The sequence below is a fragment of the Oryzias melastigma genome, linkage group LG4 (assembly GCF_002922805.2).
Source record: "Oryzias melastigma strain HK-1 linkage group LG4, ASM292280v2, whole genome shotgun sequence".
In the NCBI taxonomy this organism is placed as follows: Eukaryota; Metazoa; Chordata; class Actinopteri; order Beloniformes; family Adrianichthyidae; genus Oryzias; species Oryzias melastigma.
In genome coordinates this window covers 26,315,766-26,340,324 of record NC_050515.1, presented here as the reverse complement: position 1 = coordinate 26,340,324, position 24,559 = coordinate 26,315,766, and the positions used below count along the sequence as shown (strand labels likewise).

Here is a 24,559-nt window from a genome sequence, read left to right as displayed (position 1 = left end):
TGATGTTGTTGCAGAGACAAAATGAAGAACTACTCCATGCAAAACCAGACATTAATTGAGCGGCTTTATCAGCATCTGTATATTCAAATAGGCAGCGATAAGTCAGATGGGGAGGCGTCACGGACAAGAGCTGATTGTGGGATTGCGGGGCAGCGGTGTAACTGAGACAGGTTAACAGACTGATAACAGGCTGTAAAAATCAGGAAGTGAACCAGCAGATAACAGGTGTTGGTGAGTTCCTGCAGATTACCAAAAAAATTACTAATATCTAGGCAAACACTTTGAATGAGGCAAATCTGTCCGTGGAAGAGATGCACGCCGCCTTCTCAAATGCCATTATTGTTCCACAGAATATGTAAAGTGGGAGCACCGATAAGGGTCCTGCTGATCGCCTACTTTGATACCTGACACTACACTTTTCTGGATGGCAATCGGCGTGCAGAATGTTTTCCTGCAATTCCTGGCAAAAGCCTTAATAGAGTTTGCATACTATTACGCAGATTGGACACAGTGAGCTTCCTGAGGCGGCTGTTGAAGTTATTTTACATCAAATGTAAGACGCTGCCACGGGGTGCTAGAAAAAATGTTTTACACAAAGAGAGAAGAAAGCACAGGCCTAAAACAAAAACTGTATATGGAGTTTTTGATGCAGACTAAAGAACAAGAGCTTGGAGAGACTCATAAAACAACATGTTTTACACTTTACCCTTTGCTTTTGATCCTCACTATCTTAACGTATTTTGGACCGATAGAAATTCGCTAAACTAACTAACTTTGTGACAGGCTGGAGTCAAAGATCCTTCAAACAAACAAAAACAACAATGTGCAGTGCTTTTCCACTGTTGGTTTTCCCAGATCTCAGACATTCCTAGACTAACTTTGAGGCTAACTTTTCCTCCTCCTCACTGGGATCTGACGTCTCTCCTCGGAGACTCAACTCTCACGTTCGCTCTCTAACTGTACAGAGGCGTATGACCCTCAGGATGAGAATAAAAGAAGAAGAAATTACTTTCATTAAGAAATTCAGATTTCCCCAATCCTTTTGATCTTGTGCCAGAAGAACATTTATGCTGATGAAATGCATAAATAAAGTTCTTAAATTATCCCATTCCTCTTTAGTGCGTGTATCAGAGTTGGAGAACTTCCAGACAAGACAACTACAATCACAGTGAGTGCTCCTGAAGGGGGATGATTTAGGAGATGGCCTGCCACTGGTTTGAGCGTCAGACTCAGACTTTACTGGTAAAGTGCACATCAAGCTGTTTTCTGCAAGTGATGCAGAAACAAACTCGTCAGTACGCGCTTTTGGAGGAATCAAAATGTACTAATTGATGTCTTTTTTCTGGTTTCTGAAAAGCATCTGCTAAAAATCTAAATGTTCAACTTTTCTTCCCAAGTCAATCATTGTCCTTGAATTTGTTCAACAGAATCAGCTCAGAAAACCATTCATTATTTATCAAAAAACAACTGCTCAACATTTAGATCTGATAACTTTTACTTCATGTTGTAAAATCTTTGTGAACATCTCTTTGTGTTGAACATGACAAAGTTATATGCAGCTGCCAAAGCACCGTTTATTAATCCATGTCTGTCAGCCTACATCTCTATATCAATAAAGATAACAGCATCAGATACTCGAATCAGGGCAGTTGCTCTTTAAAAACTTCTGGACTAAGAAGTTCTCTAGGAAATAAGAGACATTGGAAATGTCAGGTAAACTGTTGCTCTTCTTTAGAAGATGTCAAGCTGTTATTGATTTTATGCCTTAGTCACATGTACTGGTAGGGGGTTGACCCGTACGGGTTTTTAGGTAGACTATTGGAGGGTCGTAGACAAGAACAGCTGCATTATTCAGGTAAAAAAGGTGTGTCTTCCCATTCAAAAGCTGCGTGTCCATTGACTATGAAATTGCGCAAATTTGATTGGAACAGATTTGCCTAATGAAACTCTACAATTTAAACAAGAAACAAAAACTCGCATTTATTGGATACGTTTTTGCGCTGGGAGGAGATGGTTTTTGAGGCATATCGACATTGACGTGCTTTGCAAAACTGCAAATGGAAACACTTTTTTTTAAATTAAATGAGTCATGCAACCATTAACCGGAAACCACAGCTCTCTAAAAGTTCAGCTTGTCATGCAGAATTGTTGGATCCACAGCTCCTCTATAAAAACACCAACCAACATTTCCCAAAATCTCTTCATCCGCAGCTGTTCCCTTGCAGCTTGCCGCTCCATGTCCTGAATAAGACACCGACGTCTCCTTTGATAGGTGATAATGAGTGCAAGTGCCATGGCAAACATTTTAATGTATCTGCTGTAAATCAAAGTATTGTTCACATCTGTGGCCGTTTAAATGACATTGCGTAATTGCATAATTATGATTTAATGTAAACTGTAAATGCGATATTGTGTTTTTTCAACATTTCTAGAATTTGAATCAAATTTTGCGCATATGTTTAATGGACAGCTAATGAGGCTTATGCAGCCGCCTTACAGGACGTCACAAAAACAGAACGTACCATTGTCGTGCATGTGGTAGGTGCATCGTGAAGTATTCGTAAGGAGGATATAAGTTACACGCACTTATGACGTACAGGCAATGCTGTTATACGGTGCCCTTACGCAGCACACAAACCACACACTGTCTAATTTCCTCATTTCTAGCAGCCAGGCACGCAAGGATTACACACTTATTTCAACAGCACTAACTCACTTAGGCTCCAAGGTTAAGAGGGGGTTGAAAAACTGAAAAACCTGTAAGACATTGCTGTGTCTCACCTACTTACCCCTTTGTGTTTGCTACAACCCGTCACTTATGCCTGTAGAAAAAATGTGCAGGAATATTTTCACTCAATGGACTCAGAGCGGTCAAAGAATCACATAATTTTAAGCAGTCCACCTGTGTGCCTCGTACAGGTTTGCCCGTTTTACGCCCACCCATAAAAAGTTGTGACTGAGGCATAACTGAGCTGCACAAATAACTCCTTTAAGAATTTCATGAGCTGGTGACTTAGTTGCATACAGTCTATAAAGAAAATAACAATTATTAATTCATCCATAACTTCGGCATATTTGGCTAATGGGGCACCAACTTTAGCAGATCCATAACCAGCTGCTCCCTTGATGGCTTCCCAGGATTGGGGAGAGTTCTAATCCCTCTAACATGTTCACCACTCTTCCAGATTCCAGACAACCTGATCAGATTTCCAAACCAACTTAGCTTTTCTTAATGTGGAGAAGGTCATCTCCAAGTTTCTCCAGAATGGAGGCACCTCATGGATGAAGGAAGCTCATTTCAGCAGCCTGTCAGTAAGATCTAAGCTTTCGCTTCATTGGTGAATTCTCCATAAGACATCCCAATGGAAATGGTTGAATGCTTTCACAAACTCTACAAGCCCTATGTAGACCTCTGTAGAGCTGAGTTGTTCTACATTCAGGATAAATCCCAAAATTCTGGTCTTGAATTTGACGTCGGAGCTTCAAACAACCTATTTTCTCCATGATCTGAGCTCAAACTTAACCCAGGGAGTGGAGATGCCGGTTACCACTATAATACTTCTGTCTCTGACCTCCAAGCAACGCAGCAGAAGCGTGTCATGCCCAACAGCCTCAGAAAATCTCAAGATAGACTTCATCCATACCTCTTTGGCTGAATCAGTCTCCCGTTTGTTCTACAGCAAAGAATTCTAAAGCTGCATTTACACATTTGAAACATAATCAGACTAAAGCTGTGAGCCTCAGGACATTTAAGAAGCCTCTGTTTAAGCCTCTACGAACTGAAAAACTGATATAAATTCATTTAAAATCTACACAAAGGCCCATTGGGTTATTTCCTCACATTAACAATCTCACTGCTGTCGCCATTTCCTGTTAACGTCCACTCCAATCTTCCAGGAACATGGTGCCATCCCAATCCAACAGTGCTGACAATCAAAAACGTGACACAGTCACCTCTGGCCACTGGCGGGGAAGCACTTCTCCTAAATGATGGTTGTGGTTTTGAAAAATTACGTCTACTTTACTGGTAATGTTGAAATGTTTAGGAACCAAGAGTTCATAGTTCCTCAGCAAACTAACAGAAAAGAATCATCTTATTATTTTACATCACAAAGCTTAAAATTAAAAATAAATCTATTTACTGACTTTTGGGATGTCTTGCTTCCAATCTCTTTTTTTGTGGTAAATGTTTGATCACAGTGGTTATGATGAAAAATGAAAAAGATCTTCTATCTAATCTTATCCACAAAGAATTAAAATCCTATTATATTTTAACACGATTTAATGACTTAAGTGCAGCTGAACCATATCTTTCTGCTAATTAAGAGAAATCCCTGACAGTTCTGCATCACCCCGCTGGGTGATGAGTGTCAGGAAAAGCATTAAATCTGAAAAGCACGTGTTGGAAAAGATGAAAAACAGAGAGAAAAGTTAGATTTGAAGAATAAAGACATTTGCTATGGACTCCCAAAGAAAGAACAGGTTCAAAGGAAGCAAAGGGATAATGATGTTTAACTGGAGTTAAATATTTAAATAAGAAAGCTTCTTTGGAGCTCAAATATGATCAAGAATGTAAAGAGTAGTTCTAAATAAATATAATAAGAAAAATGTTCTTGTCTCTTTTCTGTTTTTCATAGAATATTGTGGAGGTCTGCATTCATGGAGAGGTTTATTATAAATATCTCCTGTTTCCTCTTGTTTACTATAATGTGTCAAAGTTCTAAAAAAAACCTCCTGGTCAAACTCCAGACCGGGTCAGCAGACGGAGCCACATCTGACTAGCTGCTTTGAAACTGAGGTTCTCTGGGAGCGTCAGAGCTCTTTGTTAAACCTGCTTTCTGGAACAGACCCTGATCATGAGAATTACCAGCAGTAAACATCAAGCTGTGCCAAATCTGAAGCTGCTGGTAACGTTTGCTTTTGAAATCACTGCCAACAAGAGACATTAATCAAGCATTAGTTTTTTTTTTTTGTTTTTTATTTTTTGACCAATTGTTCTTTAGATATCAGCATTTCTATCAGGTTGGGGTCTGGACTTTAAGACCAGTCATCCTTGAAGTGATGTTGTTTGTTCAGGCTTAATCATATAAAATTGTGACATGTTGTCATAATCTTCACAAGAACCCAAAATAACTGTTCTTATGGTTACATAAAGTCTTTTTAACATATGTGTTAAGTACTGTGCAAACGCCATAAGCAGGTGTGAAAAAAATGCTAAACAAAGAATTCTTTTAGAAGTACAAATCAAATGTCGGAGGTTTGAGGAACATTTCTGCAAATGGAGTTAGAGATTTTTTATGGTCAATGATGAGACACGCAGGCAGATACTTACCCATCATGCAATACCACTAAAGAGGTGTTTGGTTGGTATCAAATTAATTCAGCAGCAAGACACAACCCCAAACAAAGTCATTAGGAACCGTCTTTGACGTAAGAAGAACAGGAAGTACTGAGAGTGATGGGATGGTCACCACAGGGTCCTGATCTTAAATCTATCTGAAGAGACAGAAGAAAGCCTACAGAAAATCTAGAGCTTTTTCTCCAAGATACTTGGAACCGCTCACCAGCTGAGTTCCTTCAAAAACTGTTTGCAGGTGTACCTAGAAGAAATGATGCTATTTCGAACAGACGGCCACACCAGCTTGTAGCTCGCTGACCGCATTTTCTTGATTGATAAAAACAAATGATTAACACTTTCTGAAAGGATTTCTTGCCTACATTTTTCCAAACCTGCTGAAACATTTTGCACAGTCTTTTATACAGTGTGTGCATACAATCCTAAAACTAGGAAAACTAGGAACTTTGCCTCTGAAAATTTTAGATTTTTTTTAAGAATTAGTGCTGGGAAAGCTGGGAAGTATTCCCCTCCCATCATTCTCAACAGGTCTAATCTACTATCATACAACTTCGATTTTTGTGTTCTTCCTAACAAATTCAAAGAACTGCTCCAAAGTTTTTCTCCATTCCACTTCAGGTTTGATATACAGCTTTAAGTGCCTCAAAGGCTGGCTGGGAAAGTGACAGTAAAAAAAAAAAAATGTTATGATAAAACAGCTTCCACAGCATTCTGCAGCTCCATGCAACATCTTATGGCAAACCAGGAGGCCAGAAGAACAACACCCAACATCGTATTTGTAACCCCAAACTGCGCCCAGACAGTCTTGGGTTAGAATTGTCCAAACTCACGGCTTGTAGAGTCTTACACTGGAACTAAAGGAGCAGTAAAGCTCACAAAGCTCTCTTCACATTGTTCTTGAGCTAATATGAAGGGTAAAGGACAGTTTGCAGCCATGAACTCTGCAGAAAGACGGTGACCCAGCGCATTACTGTCCACACAGTCAGTGACCCAACACCTTGTGTGCAAGTTTCTGTCGTCTTTCCCATCAACTTTTATCTTGGGATAATGCCTTTGAGAGTAGTCTGGGGACATTTCAGTGGTGGATTTGTTGCACGATTCAACCAGGATTTCATGAAGCCACTGGAGGAAACTTATTCTGTTCAAACACACTTGTTGAAGTAGTCTTATTGATATGCAGGATTTTATTATTTTTTTAACAACAGAGGAGGTGAAATGAGTTTTCACTTTTGGACAAAAAAAAAAAGTAAAGTAGGAAAACATGGAGTGGGCACCACAACACCCAGACTTAAATCTGGGTGTTTGGGATGACGTGGAGAAGAGGGAATGTTGAGTGTCAGACAGTCATGGGAAATTAATAATAATAATCATCTATTTTTCTGTTCTTTACTTGTTTTCTGCTTTAACTTTAAAATGCTATTGCCACATCACAAAAACTGTGATTTTTTTGTCAAAAAACCTCGAATAGAGGGATGTTTTAAGAGGAGTGTACGTAAAAAACCAATGAATTCAAGATCAAGCTAAGATCATTTTATTATTACTTTCAAAATGTATTACTACTAAAATGAGTACTGATGAATGCAGTTTAACACTGGTGAGAACATTTGCTAAATGAGTCTTCAAAAAAATACTTTTTATGTACTAATTGGTTGTATTGTCAGGAATATTATAAATTAACTTTCCTTCTTTATAAGATTTGGTATAAAGTATTACGTTTGAGAACAAGAACCAAAGAGAAGAGCAGGGTGTAGTGACAATTCATCAAGATCTGTTTTAAACTCGACTGAAAACACAAACATTAGAGTCACGTGTGTAAAAATGGACGCATTAAACATACAGAGGAGGCGAGACAGCAGCGGATTTGAAAGGAGAGAACTTCTTACGATGTAGCACGGCTCGCAGTACGCCTTCTTCTCCACAGCGTAGAAGGGCTTGCCACGCAGCTTGCTGCCGCAGGTCACGCAGATGAAGCAGGTCACGTGGAAGACCTGGTCCATGGCGGTGCAGCCGGTGCCTTCACCCACAACGTTCTCCCCACAGCTGGCACAGCGCCCTGAAAAATGAGGAAGAAGAGGGAGGTGGATGAGACGAGAAGATAATACAATTGATAATTACCAGTAACTCTTGTTATGCTCTCACCGGTTAAAAACTATAAACAAAATTGAAATATTATGAATATGGTTTTAAAGGACAACTTTCAAGGGTTTGTATCCATACCCTGACGAGCCTAATGTGAGACAAAGTTTCCTCTGGAGCAGCAAATGTAACAGTCTGCAGTGTGGTTGGCCTTAAAATTAAATTTTTACCACTTTTCCTAAAAAGGCTCAACTTGCACAACAGGAATCCTACATTTCAGGAAATGTACTAAAATAAAATGTAATAAAACCAGAGGAGCTGCTCACCATAAAGCTCACCTGACCTTTTGATCTGCAAACAAATTTAGAAAGAAAACAAATTGTTTTGCTATGAGCTTTATTCCCTTAAACTTGACAGAATTACAAATAATAAATAAACAAATTTAGAAATGCAAGTATGAAATTGGTCAAACAGAAACTAACATATTGAGTCTTTATGTTGAAAAACAAAGCTGTAAAAATGTTTCTGCATCAGTTCATCCATTCAAAAAGAATCCCAAACAACTGAAAAAAAATTCCCCATCAATCAGAGTTTGTGTCCGTTAGCACTTCCTATACTTAATTTTTGGCTGAAATTAAACATTTTTAGAGTAAAACATCACATTCTCTAAAGTTTTAAATTGTTGCAAATTATTATTTGAGGAGTCCACTAACGCACCCGCTTCGCCCCCAGTTCATGCCAGACGCGTATTTATTCGTGACGGTCGACAGGGCCTTCTGTTCAGCTGTAGTTATTTAGAGCTTCTACAATTAATTTGACATCGTCCATCTTGACTTGTCGTGAACTAATCTCTGCCTCTCTCTCATTTATTGTGTTTTTAGACACTAAAAAACCACACCTCCCCATTCCGTAGTTGGCCCACTACATTGATCTGTGTGTGTGTTTCAGTCTCTGTGTGTGTCTGTTTTTTTTTGTGTGTTGTTATTGTGTTTCATTTCTACAATCTGTTTAGATACAAAATTTTAATCGCATTTGTCAATTACAGTATTTTAACGTGAAAAAATGGTAATATTTTAAAAATTTACCAGATTTTCTTGTGTGTCTTGGCGTTTTTTTTTCTGTCAGGACTCATGCGGATCACTCGTGGCTTGTGCAAAAAAAGCCCACAGTGTAGTTCACAACCGGTCTGTTGTGAACTACACTATAGGTTAACAAGGGCACTGAATGGAATCGGCTTCCGTTGCGCACTAACAATTTTTTTTTTAAATGTGTTTTAATCTGGAAGACGATGTTTTAGTATTTTTTAAGGATCTAATTTTCCACACCAACAAATTTTATGGAAAGGTGCATTTATTTAATTATATTAAAGAGGTCTTAAACACATTCTCATCACTCTGCAAACTTTTTTCAAAGATTTTGATGTGCATAGATTTCAAAATAAAACAACTGGTTTCTAGGATTGTTGGTAAAATTAATCATTTTAAAACATAAGGCCATAATGACCACTTCAAATAATTTTAATTATCTTATATAGCTTCTGCAGATAAACAGAAGATGAACTGCTTTGGTTAAATAGTCTAAAGTTTTCCAGAAACGCTTGAGGCTGTTTTGAAAAAAGGCTTAGGTCATCACAGGTTTTGGCTCGAAGCATCTGAGCGACTCATCCTACCTTTGAGCGAAAATCTGGAGCTGTCCCTTTAAAGGCTTCATTAAAAGATATCAGAAGTGGCCAATCTTGGCTTCTATTTCAAACACGCAGGATAAGGCAGGATTAAATACTATAATTATGCCACATTAAAGAAACTTTAGACATCACTAAAAAGGGACATCTGTTTAAAAAGTCAGTCTTTAAATGATAAAGGAGAAAACTTTAGAAGTACAAGGAAGTCTGTGTAAAAGGGGCACAAGTGAACTGATATTGTTGCAGCACAAAGAGCAAGATTGCATATTGCGGGACGTGGCATTTGGATATCTTTAATTGAGTTGGAGATATCTTTAATTGAGTTTAAGATGTCCTCGACTCAATGCAAGTTATCTACAACCCAATTAATAACACTGTCAATTTAATTACTGGTATCTTGCAATAATAGGGTTTAAAAAGATATCTGGGAATGTTTTATTTTTTACACATCTGAGAACAGATGCAATCTCTCAAAAAAGACGATACAGTATATTTAATTAATTCCAGTTCAGTTCTGCGTATCCCTTTTCTTCCTTTTTTCACTTTTTGCTTCGTCTAAAAGGCTGATTTGGGGCTTGTGATTGACACTATGTATGTTCAGAACAGAGCGAATCACAGAGGCGAGGCGCTTAACCGCAGGGAGATAGAGTATCTGATGTTTGCATTTTCACAGTTCCACTTCCCGTTTTTATATCAAAAAATTCAAACAGAGCGTCAAGCCAAATCTGTCTCAGGTATCAGCGCAACTTTTGGAAGTTGTACGTTGCAAAGATGAAACATCTGCTCGACTGTGAGGCTTGCTAATAGTGTTTTAATCTCAGAGAGCACATTATCTCACAGACGGCATTAGACTCGGCACATCCACATGGCAATATTCAGGAAGCAGGAGCGTCACGTGAACAATCTGGAATATTTCCGATCCTCTGAGGCGGATTCTTTTATTCACTGAGGATTACAAAACAAGTAAATAATGCTTCACCTCTAAAAATTCTTATCACAGATGCGTTCTGTGCATTAACGGAGAAATCGTTGTCATCACTGCGAAATATTGCTCTGACATGTTTTCACAAAGCCTGCCATCGGGTTTCATCTGTTCCCGCAGCTCTATCCACACCTCAATTATGGCTGCGTTACCTACTGTACAGGGAAGGCAGATTAAACAAACTAGTGAAGGCACGTCTCCAGGGGACATGTGGGTGTCAGTGGAATCACAAGCAGGGTAATCACTTCACAGAGCCGCAGGGAAAGGGAAAGGAGACAGAGCCCGTTAGTGGCTTCAGATCACAGGCCATCTTCAGTGAGTGGATGAGAATGCCAAACATGTCCCACAGGGCTCCCTCTTTAAATAACGAGCAGGAAACCTCTCTTTTCCTTTCGGCAGTCTGTGATCGCGAAGGCCCCAAGGAGCTATTTGTGCAAGACTGTGGGTACAGTGTACACAGTTTTGCCACACATTCACAGTGAAAATAAGATCTCTTTGCAGCCTGACATGCCTCACATGATGACAAGCGCTTGCAAACGCAGAGGCATGCATCATGAACTGCATCCACTCCGTTGTCATGCAATGCTGCGTGCAGCCCACACATGCCTTCACATCCTCACAGAACGCAGAGACGCGTCTGCCGCTGACCTTGAAGCTGCTTTTGAATTTACTTTTTCGTCATCTCACTGAAGATGAAAAACATTCTCTGTTAAAGGACAGACCTAAAAAACTCCACACAAGTGAAAATCTCAAAAAAGGATAATAATTCAACTCCAAATGCTGAAGTTTGAAAGGAAATGATCTGCTGCCATGCAAAAAGTAATTATAAGTTATTGTAGACTTGAATGAAAGCTCTGACTGTCTCATCAGCAGCTCTGCTCGTTACATAATATTCAATTTCAAACTCAAAATTGATGTTCATTTTTACCAAAAACATATTACTCAAGGTCTCAAAATATGCCTTTATTAATAGCTGATTCACATGTGTATCTTTACTCAGTTTTTGTGTTCATTTTAAAGTTGAATACTTTTTCGAGTCAGTCTTTGGAAAAGTCAGACAAGCAGCTGACAACATGAGACACCACAACATCAACAGGATTCGACAGCTTCATTAAGCAGAAAGTCTTATCCAAAAGTGCTGACATGGTCAGAAGTAAAGAACCCCGTCACAGGTCTTCAACAAACCAGGAGAAAAAAAAACTTTCAGTGGGTTGTGTGTTGTTGTTTCACCTGTTAAAATCAATACTTGTAAATTTGAAGGAGCTTCAAACTTTATGGGAAAAATCACCATCAGAAGGATGAGATTGATGGAGAAGCTGGAAATACAATTTCCTATAAAAACATGAAAAGGAGTGAAATGGTTGCTGACTAAGAGACGAGAGCAGAAACATAGAACCTCACAATTCTTTAACTTTCAAAAAGGTTTTCAGTGATGTTTGTTCCAGAGTCGTTCACTCCTCTATGGCCTCCAAACAGCTCACTTTGCGCCTCAGCTGGTCGCCGTTTTTCGGCCACTTGATGCTGAGCGGGTGGAATTTCTCTTCGTTTCCAATCTCTCTGAAGTTCAAGTAAAACTGTTTCAGTCGGTGCTGCAGATTCGGGAGATAAGACTCTGCTTTGACCCCTTTCACCTCCTTCTCACATTTGGTATGCAGCTTGTGTGAAAAATCTGCTACGGCAGCTGTGAGAGTGATTTCGGATCTGTTGAGAGGCTGTGTTCTGCGTTTTTGCTCGTCTTCTACTGTAGCGCTGCCATGGGGTTCTAACAGAAGTTGAGAGTTCCAGGATTCCGATTGTCAGAAAACTTTTGGAATTTTTTACCCATTTACCTCAAAATGATTCATCTTAAAAAGTGTGATTCCTGAAACATGCAGATGCACAAACCAGAGAAACTAATCTAACATGGAAAACTGTCAAATATGAAGATAATTCTTTAGAAAGAAGAGATAATTAAGGCTTTTTAAAATTCTTATTAATCTTGAATAAATTAAAATGGTAAAGCTAAATCATTTTTTAAAACCCAAATCACTTAAATATATTTACAAATCTTAAATGACATTTACCTTTTTAACGTCAGATCAATATTAGAGAAAACCAACCAAAAAGGAGCTTTCTTTTCCACCTTAGACTGAACTAATACAACATCAAATTAAACCAGCATGTCTAAAGACTATAATCAGCGCTGAGGTCAATTTTCAAAGCTGCTACCGTTTTCCTGTTAAATCTGAAATATTTATTTGTGGTTCTTAAGCGTAACCACTCTCTAACCAGATTTAAAAAGCGACCTCCTCCCGTAAAGCCTTCCTTCGTGGGGAATAAAAATGATTCCACAAAGTGTAAAAAGAGCAAATCTTCTCTGTGTCTGTAACCGTTGTTTCTAAAAGCCTCGCTGTGTGATAAGAGAGAGGAGTGTGGAGTGTTTTATCATTCTTCACATCAATAATTTCATACATCTGCTTTGGAAGTAAGCATTTTCAATTTTGAGACACTACTTCAATTGACTCCCTGAATAATAGAGGACAGCAACAGAAGCAGCAGCAGCACATTTACCCCCGTGGAGATGATCCCAAATACTTTCGAACTATTTCAGCCGGGCATAAAGGAATCATGAAAGGCCTCGCTGCTCCCCTGTGTCCCCTTTGCGTGGGGAGTGGAACCACAGACTTGATATCAGAACTTCAAATACTTCCTGTAGAACCAATGCAATGGTGACGGGGTGGGAGGGGGAGTTCATTTACACTTTACTCACTTTCTTTGCTTTCATTCTTCAAGCCTCAGAAGTGTCTCTTCTCCGTTACATGGAAAGTCAAAAGAAGGACTGGAGAGGAAAGCCTTTTCTTCTTTTCCTTTTCTTAAAGAAGCACATTCCCTGTGAGCTGCACAGGCTTAGGATGGTTAGACAATTTAATTGGATAAAAGGAAAAGATTAAAGAGGCCCTGACTCTGTTCCATAAATAATTGATTTCTAATGTATTTGTAGTGGCAGTGAGACGCTGTTGTTTGGGATTGGGGGATGTTGAGTGGCAGAACGCTTCGGATTTCTCTCAGTCTTTTGCCTTCTCTGTTTTTCATGCCGTGATATTGAGGCGGCATGAAAGGCAGAGAGGGAGCACACTTGCAGCTCAATTTGATCTTACATCGTCAGGAATCAAAGATTGTGCATGTAAAGAAGAATCCAAAGGAACTTTTTTTTTTTTTTGTGGTAGACCAAACTTTTCTTGCTATGTTGCTAAAGAATACAACTTGGCTGGTGCAACCTTTGCAAACCCCAAAGGCAAAGCAAGCAACTGCAGCTTATATCCAAAACTAATAAAAGAACCGCAAAATGCATTTTTGGCCTTCAACTAAAGTTCTTTGTTTGGTTAGGAGATATGACTTAAGTATGGGGAAAAGCATAAAAAAAGGACGCCACAGGGGTAGAAAAGAATTCAAACCTACACTCTACTCATCGAGCATGTGATGCACACTCAAGAACACCATAGCCCTTGGTGTTCACACTGAACTAGCAGGGAGGGGCTTCTTCTTAATTTTCTTTTTCTACTGTTTATTAGTGCAAGTCTGCCACCTACAGTTGGAAGAGGCTTGTCATGAAATGTCGTAGCAGTGCATGGTAAATCTTGCTCCAGGCTTTTTCCTTCACTGCTCTATTCCGAAATATTAAAGACTTGGGCTGAATCTGAATTTCTGCACTACACCTTTGCCTCCTTCCTATTACTCCAATTGAACGGGCATTTAAAGCTGGAGTGATGTCCGAAAGGGTTTTTTTTTAAGGAGGAGACGTAGAGATGTAGTGGCTAGCTGTCCCTCCGTCGGTAGGATAATCTGGGCCATGCTTTTGGCGCAGAAGAGAAATGCGATAGATTTGAAGACACTATTTTTTCCATATTTCTCTATATTGTGAGAGGACCAGACACAGACGTTGCCTTGGATTTCCACTGTTTTAATTAACCTGTGAAAAGACTGTCAACAATCTCTGCGTCACCTTATGCCCCGTGTGTTGCTACACAATGCAAACTAGTTCCTTATAACTTCTCAACACTCTCCGCTAGTACTGGGCGATGTGACGATATATATCATTGTTGTTACTTAAAAAAATAAAGTCAAAGAAAAGTAAGTAATGACACTTTTGTCTATTTTTATCAGAACATAAAAGAAAATATACTTTATTTGGTATATTGTGATATACATCGTTAGTGTAATATAACATAATTGATATTGTGATATACAAATTTCACTATATCGCCCAGCACTACTCTCCGCTTGGTGGTATAAATGCAAGGAGAAGTAGTACAGGTAGGAAAAGTAATTCTAATGCAGCCTACGTGACATCTAATTCCAGCTAAGGACAAACCGTAATTATTCATTAAAACTTATCCATACGACACTACCAAATCGGAGTCTCTGATTGGTCAAAGTTTAACATAGTTTAAATTTTACTACCTGCATGTTTTGTACGTGGAGCCCCAAAGACAAATGTATAAGCTTGCGTAGCGATACATGAACGTGAACGCTCGAAACCCACATTTATCACGTTTACATAGACTTCAGTGGAAGTGGCCACTTAAACGTGCATCTCTGAAGGCAGTGTGTCAGTGACGTGCAGTCAGAGGAGGTAAGGCTGTGCAAAATATAGCTTAAAAAAATACAAGTAAAAAATATACATTTTCATCATTAAAAATAATAGTAAAATCTTATTTTTTAGACATGTTTTTTCTATCATTACTTTTTTTCTGTGTAGGTTTTCAATGTTTCTTTGGTAAAAAAAAAAGTAGCAAATTTACGAGTTTTCTGATCAAATTCACGAAAAAATTGGCAGGTCAGGTAGCACTGGCCCGTACCTCTCCAGCGCCGAACGTACAGAGCGGCGCTGCAGCTGATGTATGAGCTGTACTTTTTCTGTCTTTTGATTATCATAAAAGACACCTTATTTTTTATGAATTACTTCCTTTTTCTATTTCTCGCCATCTGTCTGATGACATTGGTGCCAGTTTGTGATTAGAAATACTCTAGGTGAGGCAGACAGTCCGCCTGCCTCCCCTCAAGGCAGAGGACGCTGGTGAGCCCAGAGAATGTGACACTGCGGCTAAAGAATAATAGACTTAGTGGTAGCAAGTCAAGTGCAGCCATCCACTTAGTATTTAATATTGTTTAACATAATTTTCTTAATGAAGAAATACGTGTGTAAACAGATTTTTCATGTGTTTCTTCAGAATGAGCTGCGCACAAACTTCATTTTTAAGTAAAAGTAAGTCAATAATAACAATTTTGGTGATTGTTTTCAATGCTATACTTTACATGGAAGAAAAATGTTAAAATGAACTTTTAAACAATACACGCTCTACCAGCTCAGTGGCCTTGTGGTAGAGTGTCTGCCCTGAGATTGGAAGGTCGGGAGTTCAAATCTTGGCCGAGTCATACCAAAGACTCTAAAAATGGGATCCAGTGCCTCCCGAGCACGGCTGCGTCTGCAGCTCACCGTTCCCCCAGGGGATGGGCCAAATGCAAAGAATACATTTCACACACCTGGGTGCGTGACAAATACTGGGACTTTAACTTGACTTTAACTTTAACACGTTAGCTGTTGTGAATCAAATGGTGAATAAGCTACTCTGGGTTCATATGTTTGTAAATCTGAGTGATGACGTCAGCTCCTCACCACACGTCACTGGTGTATACACAGCTTCACAGAGTCAAACCGAATTGACTTTGTGGAACCTAAGCAGAAACCTCTCATTCAGGCAGGTTTTAAGGAGGTGGTCGGTTCTTCATGTGTGATTAAGGATGCTAAGTAGTGGATCAGCAAGCGGTTAACAGCACAAAATAAGTGTGTCTAAGAGATTAGGAGCCCAACTGTCAGTCACCGGGGAGCCAGAGGTCATAATTTGTGCTCTGTTTCATCTCCATCCCCCCCAGGTTCATCGACTTTGCTGCCTCAGATTGCCCTCTGCGCGGCCTGACAATGCTGTGGCCCTCAGTTAGCATGGGATGACAAGAGAAATTGCTGTCATCACTGCGTTTCAATCTCAGAAAGCCTCTTTCCTAACCCCAGCTGTTAATCTCATTCTCCGTGTCAGCAAATAGCAATCTGAAGAGCCGCGGCGGCGATGGCGGAGGATAGAGGACAGGCGAGCCCGTGCCACGACGCATTACGCCACGGCTCGTCAGGGCCAGTGGGGGCACAGCGAGAGGGGCAGTGTAGGTTACATGTTTTAGAAGCAGGTTGGCAGGAGTTGAGGGGTGCTGGGGAGTGAGCAAACTTGGTGAAGCGGGTGAATTGCAGGGGACAGGTGCGTTTGAAGGAGTGTGTGCGGACAAGCTGCTGCTGCTGTTTATCCATGCGCACCCGCATGTTTGTGCTGGCGTGCGTGAGCATGCAGACTCATTCCTGTGGTCAAACGCTCACTCACAAATGAAATCTAGCAACGTGAGTGCCCGGAAGCCTCAGCTGGGCTCGCACGGCAGCTGATCTTGCAAGCCTCAGTGGAGCTGTCTCAACGAGGCAGGGTAGCAAGAGCTGAGCCTGGCGGGAAAGGAAGGGGAGGAGGGAGAGGAGGGTCATGGTTGGGTTGGGAGGGAAAGGGGGGGGGCGGCGTCACCTCCTGGGAACCACAGTCAAAAAGTGCGCTTCTGTCGCAGGGAAAAGAAGCTGGCACTCTGCATCAGCTGAGAGACTAGAAAGCAGCATGAGGAGGTCAGCAGATAGTAAGAGAAGCTAAAAAAAAGTAATAATCTGTGTGCTCAATGCAACAACAAATAAGATCAAGTGTCGAAAGCACCACATGACCAATTACAAGATGATGACATAGCACAAACCCCGCTCTGGTCTCATTCATGGAAGAACTGTGTAAACAAACAAAAGCTGCAGTTTTTTTTTTTTTTTTTTTTTTAGAATTCCTTCAATCTGGCAAATTTCAAGATTAAAATTCAAAGCCTTTCATATTATTTCCATAAGAAGAAAGCTCTTAGAAGTCAAATCCGCAGCTTCGTATTGACACACGCACACAGGATTTTCCTTATAAAAGCAGCTATGATGGATCATCCGGGGCTATTGTGTTGTATAATTTAGGCCTTTGCAGCCATACACGATAATCCACTGTAGGTGGTATAGTGATGCTTAGGCTTAAGACAAGTTGCCATGTCACCAGACTGCCTTGTACGCCGGCCTCCTCCCCCTGGGGGGTCCGTGACCTCCTTCCAGCAGCATTATGCTTCTGTCTCATTCTGACTGCTCCACACACACACACACACACACACAGACAGAGTACACTACAGCAAAACAGAGCCAACACACTCCCTGCAACCAGAGGAAATCCCTCTGTGGGGAAAGAGGAAACGTCAGCATTTGTGAATATTTTAATTTTCAATAACTACTGTAATCATGCTCTATGCTGTTGCTGGTCATCCTTTTGGCTTTAACAGAAATATTATATTAATAACTTTCTCTACTTGTGTGGATGTGGTCTAGACATGACTCATCCGTCTAACCCACTTGTCCACATTAAAATGTCACCAACATCTGAGGCACAATGCCAAATCAAACTGCGAGTTTTTTTACGGTCATGCTGAGCACTTGGTCAAGAAAAAGCAGAAACACTGAATCTTCAGCGGTCCTGTCCCGCTGCACGGCATCTGTCTGTTCACCTGCACTGCAAAGCAGGATGAGCCACAAACTGTACTACTGCATGATGTTTTATGCTGATATAGTTGCAGCATGTCATGCAGATTAGACATTTATTTCCTTTCTAAACTTTACTACTTGCATATCGATGTTAATGCATGTGCATAATTGCATAGAAACTCACTCAGTGGCCTAAATTCTTGAATTGTACTGACAGCACTTGACACAGTCATGTTTAAAACTTAAACGCTCTGTCAGTTGTGGGCCTACAGTTCACTAAAAAACCAAATCTGCACAAATGAAAGCATCTTTTTTTTTCCAGCTTGAATCTGGGAAAGTTTTTGCTGTATTCAACTGACAAATTATATTAAAAGTTAGAAAAGCGAAAGAACCAGTCTGTCATAATTTCAGGCAAAAATGGAAGAAAACCGAACAAGGAAGTTCTGCAACCAATAAAGAAGAACATGTAAAATGCATAAAAAACATAAAAAACATATCCTTCTTAACTCAGTGTTGGGGGGGCGAAACACTATTGGGCTTTTTGGTGTATTTATTTGCAACCATTTGATTACGGATCATTGGAGGCATCACACATCAATATAAGGGTGGGGTCATCTGGACCCTATAAATATATATATAAATGTTTAGTGATCAGTGGTGTTTTTGTTGCATATGGATCGTTGATGAACATTCTTCGGCCGTGGGAGGTGAGACGAAGAGAGGGGGTTCTCTATATTCACGGATTTAGTGTATTCAGGGAGGTCTCCAGTGCCTAACCCGTGCAAATTAAGGGGGATTACTGTACGTTTTAAAGATTTGTGCGTATAGTTAGTTTCAATCTGTGTTAATTTTAATTTGTGCATGTGTAAATTGTATTTTGTAGTTTTTTGAATTTCCTGATTTTTGTAATTACGCACAAAACATATATCATATGAGTTACAAATCAAGAATTACGCACGCACAAATCAAAGGTGACGCACAAAACAAGAATAACACATGCGCAACAGGGGTGAGTCTATTGTGTCTCCATAGACTACTGGTTCTCAAACATTACTGTGCAACACCTATTTTAACTATAAGAAAAAATCAACCAAACAAAAATAAAGAAAAACTGTGCAGTAATTTAAAATCAATGCAATAATTTAAACCGAGTTTAATGGAAGTTATTTCAATAAAATGTAATTTGTTTTTTTTTTTGTCTTTTAAGTAAGACATCAGTTCTTTCTTGAGAGGATAAAGAATTAATGCAAGTGTCTATGGATTTGAACCAGAATGATGTTCTTGTAGGATGCTGTCCTCTACAAGACCCTGCAGAGGCTTCATAATAATGCTCCAAAGGCTGCTTTGTGTTGCTTTGCCATATTTCTTTTCAAACAAAGCAGATCACTGGTATTTCATGAAGATGTTTGAAAAAACCGTCGTCGCTTATGAAAAAAAGGACATTACATACCTACTCTAAACCAAAGGTTAACATATTGAATGTATCTTCCTTGACTAACTTAAACGAGTAAAGTGAAAGAATATAGTCCTTGAAGGCAACTTTTATGAATGATGTACCTAAACATTTTCTGAATTCATTCCCAGCCAACAATGATGAAGAAGGACCAAGGTTAGAGCACTAAGGAAGGTATACTTGAGTGTGACTGGGAAAAAAAAGAAAGAAAGAAAAAGTATCAACATTTACAACTAAGATGGAACTACAACATTGGTACTTTTTTATATTCAACAAAGAAAAGGGGTGATAAAATGTAAAATAAATAAACCAAATAAGTATTAGGGCTATCACTGATGTTTCATGCTTCACTGGTTAACAGATCTAGGTGTGAACATGACAGTGTGTGGTTGTAGAGCCCTGGGACAGACGGGAAAACTGTCCCAGGGCATCCAACAGTGGCTGGGATAGGCTCCAGCATCCCTGTGACCTTGAAAAGGATTAAGCAAGTTTGAAAGATTTGTTGATCTCACTTAGAAAAAGCAAGTAAATAATCATATTTATCCTTAGGGTCCAAATTAAACTAAAACAGTGATATAGTTGCAAGAGAAAGTATGTGAACCCTTTGGGGGTACCTCAATTTCTGTTCGATACAGATACATGATGTGTTTTCAATCTTAATCACAATGATGGAGAAAAACATTTCCTACTTAAATCACACCAGTTTATGTTTTCATGTATTTATTGAACATAATCGTGTGTCTAGTTTATGCGTAAATCCAAGAAATTCCAAAGGGTTCACAAATTTTCTCTTGCAGCTGTACATATAATACGTTTAGAATGAAACATGTAGATCAAAATATGTAGAAAAAGAAAATACTAATCAGTTGCTTAAGTTAATCAGCCTTGTATGTATTGCCCTGTTTACTTATTTTTATCATGCACGAGTTACTGTTTGAAAGTGTGGAGACACACAAACCAGGCAGCAATAAATCTGACTGCTATTTATCAACCATATGAACAAAAACTTCCAAACATGGTCATTTTTGGAAACATTCAGACACTGAAAAAAAAAATATCAAGAAAATGACTCTTTTCTCTGATGGGATTTATTCGTGGATCAGCTGCAGTAAATCAAAAGGTTGAAGCTGAAACATATTTTCAAAAACACTGCAATTTAAAGGTTTTGACTAATTTAGGTAAACTAAGATTATGTGTATATTAAAAACAGATGTATACTAATTGGAGTTTGATCAAGAAAATGCATTTTATGAATAACCAAGGATTTAGTTGTCTCGAAAACTTTAACTTTTTTTAATAATATATTTCAAGATTAACTGCTGTACTGCTGTAAAGTCAATATTTTGTAAGACTTTAATAAAGTACTTTGTTGTAATTGATAAGTGTTCCCCTTTTCAGTTATTTCATGTACACACTTATAAATGCTTTTTTTCCTGTATTAAAAAAAAAAAATCTAATCAAATCAATCTGATATTTTTGGGGTGGAGTGTATTCGGAGAAGCGCGGAGCAGAGTGGAGGGGTGGGGGTGTCTCTTTTAGGAGCAGAGGTTTATATTCTGACACACATCCCACTTTTCTGACATGTGGAGGCACATCTAAAAGGAAACTCCTGAGAGACCGCTGAGGGCGACCTCAGTAAAATGCAAATTAACTCAAGTATCTTAGACAATGCACAAAGCTGTCTAAACTGGAGGTCTATTAATATATTAAGTCGGGACGTTGGCTGTGAAGAACAGCAGGCAGCTCCACGATGTGTGGGCCCTAACTTTTTTCTGACCCAGTTACCTTGGTTGGTATGCTCCGGCTCTCCGGCCTGTAGTGCCACTGAAGCTACACTGCCATTTGTATCTCTTCCAAGATTCCTCATGAAGCTTTCATGCCATGTGTCTTGTAAATTATGAGCTGACATCACGGGCAGAGCCAGCCTTTTCTTCTGTGGCTCTCACCAGAAAACAAAGGCGAACTCTAGACGAGAGGAAAGCTTTCCCGACAGCTCTGAGTCCTGGGTGCGCCTGTATGAAGCTCTATGCTAATTTCCACTGACTGCCTCTCATCCATTTGATAATAACATTAATGTCGCTGCTCAAAAATCTCTCTGGAAAAGCTCTCAGTATAAATATTGATTGGATATTAAAATCTTAATTCGGTTCCATACGGTGCGATACTGGAAGTCGGGAGCACATGGAAGAATCCTCAACCTGTCACTTTTGTGCGAAAAGAAGAAATGATTCTCCGCAGCACAAGGAAGCGCGCCGCATAAGTATCATCGTCACTAATTGTGAATAATGCAGTCTGTAAGCTTTTCAATTATTCAGCTTTATGTCCTGGTTTTGGTTGACAAAAATGTAGCGATGACAAAACATTGTAAGTTTCTCTGATGCAAAAAAGCCAAGGCATCTCCACTGCAAGCTGAGGAGCTGTGTCTTATTAGATTTCCACAAACACAGAACACCTACGCACAACCTAAGTGGATTAAATATGACGGATGATGACATTTGGAGAAAAGGTTCTTTCAGATTTCTCAAATCTAATCTGGAACTCTAAATCAGGACTAATCAGTTGCTTTTTAAAGAAGCTTCAATCATGGGGAGGTGTGGGGGGAGCGAGGGGGGTCTGGCTTCCAAACTGGGTTTCTCATAAGAAAAGCTGTTTTTTTATTGTTTCCCATCTTCAGGTTTCTGGGCTTTTTTTTTTTGCCTTCAGAGTTGACGCGACTGATCTCTTTCCGCTGGTTTCACCAGAAAAAAGTCTTCAAAGGCTGGTCCAATGATGTCGCCAGACGCTTGTGTAACGGAGAAGCTCCAGTAAAGCAAAAGAAAAGTTTCCCTGTTAAATAAATCACAGAGTCAGAGTGTATAAAGAGCGGCGTGCTAATTCAATTCAATTAACCCCCTCTGGACCAATGAAGACTTACTGTGGCTGTTTCAGATTAGCAGCTCATCAAAGACATTAGTGACACCAATAAAAGTTTGCAAGAGGAAGACAATGATCCAGTCCAGTGGTGCGCCAGAGATCGCAGCCCCACTTTGATTAATCTTGTTAATTACTAGCCTTAGGGTTTCAACAACTGCGATCCCTGCTTCCCCCTGTACCCATTAAAAAAGAAGAAGAGGCCTGCGTGCCATTAGATTCTTTGTAATTACAAAAGTCTCATGCTCTGGGACTGATCTTCCTACAGCCATGGATATACAGTAAGAAACACGCCGGGCAGATTTGCTTTCAACCAAACTGTGGCGACTTTCTGAACATTATTCAGCGGGGGAGGAGCGGGGCTCTGTGGATTTGAGAGCAGCATGCGCCTTGAACTCCCTCCTAATGAGTCCCAGCAGTCAACTCGGTCGCCACTCCATCTCTCTGCTGATTCGTCCGTAGCCTCGCTTCACCAGGAGATGACCTCCCTTCCCTCCCTCGCCTCCCCTGGCGCTCTGGAGGCAGCCAGCTGCCGTCAGCTGCGCATCCCTAACTTGCTCCGGCAACATGTGGCCCGTGTCCTCGCTTTAGCAGCCAGTCAGCCTCACAGCTGACAAACATCTGCACGCACATGGAGTTCATGCAAAAGTCTGTTATTCGCAGGTCGACCCAAGAATTAGGCCAGCGAGACCATTCCTCTGTAAAACGACTTAAACTCAAGCCAGGAGATCCATTTGACCTCCGTCTAATGTGAACCAATTAAGGTCTTTACATGAGTGCGCACCAACGTGATGCTGAATATCCTTTAATACCAGTTAAATACACATCCCTGTAGCTATAATACACCTACACATGCCATCATGGCGCGATGTGTGATTATGTGCTGATATAAAGCCTCTGCACAGCCCCACTGAATGCACTGAATGAGGTATCTAATGGGCATGGGAACTAATTCCAGGGCAAAGGGGATTAAAGGCTAAAGAAGAGAGAGCAGCAGAGGGCTGGCACTCTCTGACAGCTGAGTGTGCAGAGGGCGGAAAAATAGAAATCAAATACAAATGCACACAGCCCTCGCCTTCTCAATCCTATTTTGCAAAATAGCATTAAAATCTGCGTTTTGTTTAATCTTGGCAGTTAAATTTATTTGTTTTTTATTCAGGTGAGAAGAAAATTCAATCAGGAGATTCACAGCTAAAAGAGGAGACATTGTTGTAAAAGCGATTTAAATGAACAGAGATTGAACAAGATAAAAATCTCTGCTTTTGGCCTGATTTATGAGAGATGATTCTGCCCTCGGACTTGAGGAACACAAATTTGCTGCTTCGTATTTTTGAAATGAGTGATGGAGGAAACAGTTATGCAGTATGTAAATAGAAACTCACAAACTCCACATCAATTTTTAACTTCTGCACTGTTAACTAGTTGACATTTGCCAAGATTTCTAACCTTATTTTTAGACATTCCAGATATTTTACAAGGTCTAGAGGTTTAGTCTTTGGTCCGCACCTTTCCAAGCTTTTCTCAAAATTAGCACATTTGAGAAGTTTTTGCTTCAATAATATAGAAATAAGTAAATTACTACTAAAATGAGTCATAATTATTTTTCTTCAAACTCTTGACAATAGAAAAACTTGATTTAAGTCTTCGAAAACTCAAATTACACAGTCGTTTTTTTATTCAAATTTAAGGATGTATTTTTGTTTAAAGCTTAATAAATATATAAATATTAGACAAGTATTCGTCCTTATTTTGGAAACAAACATTTATATGTATTTATGTTTTAAGAATATGTGCTAGTTTTACATTTTATGAGGATTTATTAAGATGGGTCAACTTGTACTAAAACTCTCATTTTGCTCACATTTTGTTCTAAAATGATAAATTTCCACTTTTTACAATAGTGCCAAATCCAAACCCTACTTTTGATGACATCATCGAGTGGTAGTAAGGTATACATTTGACGACACTGGCTATGTCCAAATTGCCACCCTAATCCCCAACTAATAAAAAAAAACTATATAGAGCAGGACTATGTAGTGCCCTGGATTTTAAAAGCAATTCAGACACAATGCTCACTACTTTTTTAAACGACAAGTATGACGTCATTGATTTCACAAAGTGAAAATCCAATCATTTTGTGACTGTGTTCTGATGATAAAAATGTTGATGGTTAATTAAAAATTTAACTCTTTTATTACGCAACCATTTTCCAAACGCAATGCATTGGGTCTATATTCGCTAAAGTAGTGAACATCAGTGCACGCCGGTTTTTCATAAAAATTTCTAGGAATCTTCTAGGGCACTTGATTTTTGAATTGCAGATTCAGACAGCACTATATAGCAAACACACTATACGGTGCACTATGTAGGGAGTAGGGAAGGATTTTAGTCACTATTTTTCCGCATCTCTAGAAGCCGGAGGGGTAGAAGAGGAACACGGATTCATCTTAGTTTTTGTCACTGTAATCAAAATGAATTAATTA

The 24,559-nt window shown here is 39.5% G+C and overlaps 1 protein-coding gene across 1 annotated transcript in view; it reads right to left on the bottom strand.

Annotated features, from left to right (window-relative positions):
* Positions 1-24,559, bottom strand: part of lpp (LIM domain containing preferred translocation partner in lipoma) — a gene marked incomplete in the record, with an annotated part of 191,134 nt that overhangs the window by 24,183 nt on the left and 142,392 nt on the right. The window contains 1 exon segment of the mRNA XM_024279088.2: positions 7,240-7,409. Within this exon segment, the coding sequence (XP_024134856.1) occupies positions 7,240-7,409 (170 nt within the window).